Source organism: Octopus bimaculoides, chromosome 5 (assembly GCF_001194135.2).
Source record: "Octopus bimaculoides isolate UCB-OBI-ISO-001 chromosome 5, ASM119413v2, whole genome shotgun sequence".
NCBI classification, from domain to species: Eukaryota; Metazoa; Mollusca; class Cephalopoda; order Octopoda; family Octopodidae; genus Octopus; species Octopus bimaculoides.
The window spans coordinates 43373537-43380478 of record NC_068985.1 but is presented as its reverse complement, the minus strand read 5'-3'; the positions used below and the strand labels follow the sequence as shown (position 1 = coordinate 43380478).

The 6942-nt window shown below is 35.7% G+C and overlaps 2 protein-coding genes across 5 annotated transcripts in view; one reads left to right on the top strand and one right to left on the bottom strand.

The window, feature by feature from the left end:
* Positions 1–6942, bottom strand: part of LOC128247921 (proteasome assembly chaperone 4-like) — a 106892-nt gene that overhangs the window by 4718 nt on the left and 95232 nt on the right. The window lies entirely within an intron of this gene.
* The window catches only part of LOC128247922 (uncharacterized), a 32989-nt gene that overhangs the window by 21105 nt on the left and 4942 nt on the right, over positions 1–6942 (top strand). For all 4 annotated transcript variants that reach the window (XR_008264265.1, XR_008264264.1, XR_008264263.1 and 1 more), the window contains exon 2: positions 4971–5124. Coding sequence is in view for 1 of the 4 variants with exons in the window: in XM_052968368.1 (XP_052824328.1) it covers positions 4971–5124 (154 nt within the window). In the remaining 3 variants the exon portion in view is untranslated. The remainder of the gene's footprint in view (positions 1–4970; positions 5125–6942) is intronic.

The following is a 6942-nucleotide window of genomic DNA, read 5'->3' as shown; positions in this document are numbered from 1 at the left end:
CTTTTTTCTTTTTAAATTTGCTGTTTTATCCTAACCCTAACCCTATCACTGATAGAATTGTTTCAGAATCGTTTGTTTATGTAGTCGGCACTTAATGTATATCGGCTGAATGGACGTCAGTGATTGGTTGAAATTACAGAAATACAACTTTAACATGGAATAACTTAGGGATTTCTTTTTTTTTTAAGAAGACTAAGAGAAAAAGATGTTTTATATGACACATTCTACCAGTGTTCCAAGTTTCAAAGTGTTTCGTTAATGAAAAATGTGGCCCCCGTTTTAAAAAAGATCCCAGCTGTCCAGCTGTACTAAGTGCAAAACTCACACCCTACCTGTCGCACCTAATGTAAGCAGCTGCTACTACCAATCCTGCTAGCTCACTTTACTGACATCTGTTCACAGTGAGTGCCCCAAGCTGAAAAAAGACGACCCTGATCTTGCTACCCTCACTTCCTCTCTCCCCCTTCCTGTTCTGGTCAGGCCCCTTGACCATTGACGTCACAGCCCTTTCCTTTTGGCTCATCTCATCCCTACAGTATAATGGTCTATAATACCTAAGAGGTCTACATTATATAGATCCAGTCTATATCTAACAGGTCTATGTAATACAGTGGTCTATAATACTTAATAGGTCTACATCAAATAGATCAGATCTATAAGTAAAAGGTCTATGTTGTACAGTGGTCTACACTACCTAATAGGTCTACATTATATAGATCCACTCTATATTTAAGAGGTCTATGTAGTACAGTGGTCTATAATACCTGATAGGTCTACACCATATAGATCTGGTCTTTAAGTAACAAGTGTCTATAGTAAGTGGTTTATAATAAAAGGTCTATGTCATATAGATCTGGTCAATATCTAACAGGTCTTTGTACTAATGGTGGTCTTACAGATCCATATATATATATATATATATATATATATATATATATATATATATATATCATACAGACCTGTATAGTACAGATCTAGCCTGTAACTGTTACAGCAAAACACAATTATTGAAGACAGAAGAGTTTTGTGACAACAGAGGTTAAATGCCAGTTATTTCCTGTGGCAACCTAGAATACCTTAAATGGTTTTTACCTTACATTTCTACTAACAGAGATCTCTATGAATTATAACAAATTCTACTCATTATATCTGTATAAATTAACTCTCCCTACAATATCTTCTGTAGTAAAATCTGATAGCAATAACTGTAATATTAATGAATGAATAAAGAGTGATATTTCATGTTGCTCAATAGTTAATTACTAATTATGGCAACTTACTCAATAGAATGTTGACGAATATGAAGTAACTTCATTGCTATTGCTGTTATAATAGTTCTAAATGCTACATTCAGTGGTAATTTTATAAACTGCATCCATTGCATAAAATAAATGGATTCAGAAATAGTTGTACAATCGCTTCATAGTTTGTGACAGAGTGAAATACAAATCACAGTAAAAGCAGGGTTTATATATGAATATATATGTATGTATATATGCACATGCATATATTTATATATATGCATGTGTATACATGAATATGCATATATTTATATATATGCATGTGTATACATGCATATGCACACAGAAGCAACAGAATGACAACACAAATATTTCAGCTGACTCAAATACTTGCTGGTTCATGAAAGAATAATTTTATTAATCTTGTTAATCTTTAGAAGTTGAGGATTATTAAATATTTCTTTTGAAGAACGGAAAGAAAGATGCAAAAAAACCTCCAAAAAACACAGCAATTGGATTATTATAAAAAATTTTCTTCTTTCCACAAGGAATAAAGAAATATGAGTTTTTTCAAAACTATTTAAAATTTTGTTTTTGGATTTGGTTTGCAAGATTCTTTATGTGAGTTCATGTGTTGAAGCATATTCTGTTGTGTCTGGGGAGAGTCATTCTCTTTTAGTGACTTATAAATTGACACACTCACTGGTAAAATTTCCACTCATTTACTTATTTATTTCTCTAAAATTTTCATTGCGTCTTGCAAGAGTCAACAACTATTGAAAAGGTTGCAAGATGCAACGAAAACTTCAGAAAAATAAATAAGTAAATGAGTGGAAATTTTACCAGTGAGTGTGTTAAATTATAAGTCACTAAAAGAGAATGACTCTTCCCAGACACAACAGAATATTTTAAATTTAATTCTCTAAATATAACAAAAGAAAGTTGCTGCTGTTGGTGGCATCATTATCATCATTTAGTGTCCATACTCTATGCTGGCATGTTTATGAATTTGATACTATAATTTAGAAGAAAATTAAGATTTCAATGAAATGTATAAATTAAACTGAGTTTATTTTATACAAGTTGTGAAGCTAAAATCTGCCATTTATTTTGCAGTACATTATGGCATCAAAACAAAACATTGCTAATATGTTCAATAATACATTTTGATTATTTTATTTTGATGTCTGCTTGTGCTAATTGCCAAGTAAGGGAACAAATAAGAACAGTGATGGCAAATAATCAGACTGAGAAGGAGATCAAGCTTAAAGATGTTTAGTTCTTTACTCCAGCTATGAGTCTTCATTGTTCTGTTGTTTTTCCAGAGTTTTCTTATTCTTCATGTTGGTGGAATTACAAATAAAACAAGAAAAATTACATAAAAGGCATCAGAAATAAATAATGCAGGATAAAACCTTTTACTCTGCTTGAATAAATCAATTTAATTATTGAATTAAGATTGCTATGTTAAGATTTCAACTTCAAGCTAAGGAAGTTATGTTGGTTTTGATTTCTTGAATAATGATAGTTGTCACATGGCCCTGAAACATGAAAGAACATTTTGTAAAAATTGTAATTCTTGCCATTTAAGCATGAAATTTGTACTACCATGAACAATTAGAACAGATTATATTAAAACAAATTTCAGGTCAAATTATATTTACTCTGTAACTTATAAGATATTTGTAAGAAAGTCAAGAGACTAATTTTATGCTTCAGAATAGGTACACTCATCTGCATTCAGATTATTCTGTCAAATCTTGCTGAGGTCAACTTTTCCTTTCATCCTTTCAGGGTTGATAAAGTATCAGTCAAGTCCTAAAGTCCCATGATGGTATTGACTAAGCTGCTCCCTTCCTCTGCTGTCCTTGTGCCTAAATTAGAAACAAATGTTCACTAAATCTGCATCTACATAAAATAGACAGTTACAGCTAGGTCCCTTGATTTAGTAATATTGATTTAAAATTTTGGCACAAGGCTAGCAATTTCAGGAGAGGGGGTAAGTTAATTACATTGACCTTAGTGTTTAACTGGTACTTATTTTACAGACCCCCAAAAGGATGAAAGGCAAAGTTGACAACGGTGGAATTTGAACTCAGAACATGAAGATGGACAAAATGCAGCTCAGCATTTTGCCCAGCATGCTAACGTTCGACCAGCTTGCTGCCTTACTTGATTTAGTAATATTAATAGCTTTAATTAATTGTTAATTAAACATTACAACTTTAATTAAGGTATGTTACTGTAATAAAAATTAGGTAATAACTGCTTAATTAACATTGTCTTAGCAATCCTTTCTACTATAGGCATAAGACCTGAAATTTTGGGGAGGGTCTAGTCAATTGCATAGTGTGTGTGTGTGTGTGGGGGGGGGGACAAATACAAAGGCGCACATACACACAAACATGCATGTATACACATTGTATATGTGTGTGCGTGTGTGTGTGTGTGTGTGTGTGTGTGTGTGTGTGTGTATAAAGAAATAATTGAGATTCAGTGGGATTAGGTACTTACGTTGAAGCACCAAGTCAGTCCAGTATCATCCGCACAGCTTGACGTAAGGCGAATAAAATCAAAATGGAATATTAACAAGTAGGACACATTAATATAATTTTTCAGATGTAATGATTGCATTGTTCAATTAAATGGACCCACTTGAAACGGTCATACTGCATCACTATTTGATATCCTGTTGCATATTTTGATTATATATATATATTCACACATACACACATATACACACAAACACACACACTCATAGGCACTGGTTGGCCTGGAGCTATTGTACAAGACACTTCCCCAATGTGTCATGCAATGGGACTGAACTTGAAACTACACACCCTTTCCTGCAACTGTAAAATTATTAAGTGTGCCCAAAATTAAATATTTTGTTCTGTGACAACAATTTGAACTCATAACCTACAGAGCAATATTGTAATCATTGATAATTAATGAGAGGAAAAGTCAGCTGGGGAGAGATTATGTGTCTGCATGTGAGAGAGAGTAAGAGAAAGCCCATATATGTGTGCATGTATGCGAATAGGTATAGATGAGAAACAAAGAGACAGATAGGTAGATTGACAGAGTGTGTATATATGTATTTATGTACATACATATATTTGTGTGTAGTGCATGTGCATATCTTCACGGGAAGATGTGAGTATGAGGATGTCATCTATGTACCTGGTGAAGAAGGCGCATGAGCGGCAGATGTTGAGTACTCGACATTCCAGTTGGTTCATATAAGTGATGGCTAGTAGGCCTGAAAGACTGGATCCCATGGGGAGACCTGTTGTCTGTTTGTATATGTGGTCCTGGAAAGAGAAGTAGGTGTTGTCCACGATGATGGACAAAAGTTGATGTATATCAGCTGTGGTAAGTCCGAAGCATTGGATCTCGGATGTTATTATGCAGTGAGTCAATAGGTTGACCGCTGAGTGTGCTGGCACCGTTGTGTACATTGAGACAACGTCAAGACTAAAAGCATATCTGTTTTGCCTGAGTTGGTTTAGGAGCAATTGATACAGCCTTTTGATGACTTCGTCAGAGTTTTTGACGTGTCCAGGAAAGGTGGAGAGTATGGGTTTCAGGATGTGAAAAAGTAACCAGGATATTTTATATAGAGATCCTTCTATGCTGGAGACAATGGGTCTAAAAAATCTGGGTAATCTACTGTTCTTTGTGATGAAATTGTTCTTGAATTTATTATGTATTTGTCTCTGTCTACAGATGTCCGTCCAAGCGGTATTAATTGAGTCCTCAATCCTGGTCGCAGTTATATCTGTCACTTCAGAATATAGCCTGTCATTGCTTAAATGTTCTAGTGCCAGTCTATCATATATTTCACAAGAAATAAGGCAGATTTCTTTTCCTTTATCTGATGGTAAGTATACAAGGTTTTTGTTTTTTAGTTTAGTCAGTGTTTTATGTTGTGCTTTGGTTAAGTTTGGAGTTATTTTCAATTCCTTCCTTAAGATGTTGGAGATAGACTGTTTCAATCTGGATAGTTTGTGGTTGAGTTCTTGCTTGGTTGGGGGTGGGTGGAGTGGGTGGTCTAGTTGGTATGTGGGAAATTTGCCGAGTGTGTTGTTCTTCTTTATCACTGATAGCCATTTGAATTGGTAGGCTGTTTGACAAAAGTTGGCTTCCAGGTCGAATAAGATTTTTTCATTCAGCTGTTGGCTCAAGATAAATTTAGGGTCCAGACTGAGAAGTTCTAGTTCTTCATGGGAGAGTGACTCACTCAAGTCTGTGACTAGGCATTTCGTTGCTGATGGTGTGCTGGCATCCTTGGTGTTAGTGTTATCTCGTTCAGTGGACGTGTCCTGTTCATCTGTGTCGGTGTAATAGGCCAAGTTGTGTTGGTATTTGGTACAAAGCCACTGAAGAGGCTGACAGAATATCCACAACATTCAATAGCATGGACATGAACATAAAGTTCGCTATAGAACATCCCGACATTACTGGATTGCTATCACTACTTGACTTCAAACTGAATATAATGGAAGAAGGGGAGATCCACACTGAGTTCTACAGGAAAGCAGCCAGTAGAGATGTGTTTGTCCAATACAATTCAGCACTTCCACTCAGTGCCAAAATAGGATACGCCAGAAATGAACTTGCATGCATCCAGAGCAAGTGCAGCAGAACGGAGGACAAAGTGACCCACACTACACACTTCCTAGATATACTGAAAACCAACGGGTACCCTAGATCTATTGTAAATCGGCTTAAGTATCCAAGATGACCAACATGCCGAACACATAGAAAACCCAGCAACACATGCTTCCTTAAAATACCCCATTTTAGAGAGAGGGTAACTACATCCATCCAAAGAGCCATAAGAAGAGAAGGGCTAGACATACAACTAGCTCACTCTGACCCCTCTTTGAGAAGACACCTTGCAAAGAAACGAACAAGGGACAACAATCAATGTACACTAACAAACTGTCCCATCCGTGATACAGATTTATACCAATGGGTAAACAAATGCAACAAGTTCTATGTGGGTAGCACAACAAGACTGTTACACGTCCGCATCAAAGAACATCTGAATACGAGAGCCTCCTCCTTCAGAAAACATCTAGACAGATGCCGGAACACTGACAAAAACATAACAGTCACAACTGAAGCCAATGAAAGAAATTTGGGTAATTTAAGAATTAAGGAAGCTATACTCATACACAGACTAGGGCCCCAAATTGACAACAGACTGGAGGTTGGTAATCAATATATCATTTAGCTACATCTAGATGTGTGTAGGTTCATTTAGAAGAGAAAAAAAAGAAGGGAAAAAGGGAAGCTGCACGTATAATACATAACTTAGAAGCAGCGCTATAGATGTACCAGTACATACGAGATTAAAACATGGCTGACCTCACGCACTTCTCATGAGGAATTCCAGAAGGAGCTTCATGAGACCACTGTTGAGATGCTTAAAAAAAAAAAAAAAAAAAAAGCCGTTGGAAAACCGATTATAGCAGCGACTCCATCTAAGAATATCTGAAGAAGTAATTTTATTCTGAAATATCATCAGACTACGGATGACTAAATTACAAGATGTATATAGCCCATTGTTTGTATTATAGTGCATTGTTGTACCTTTCAAAACTTTTTATTCTTTTTATGTATATATTTCTTTTCAGGTACACGACACTGCTTTCCCCCTTCCCAGGCTACAGGCCCACACCCCCAACACCCA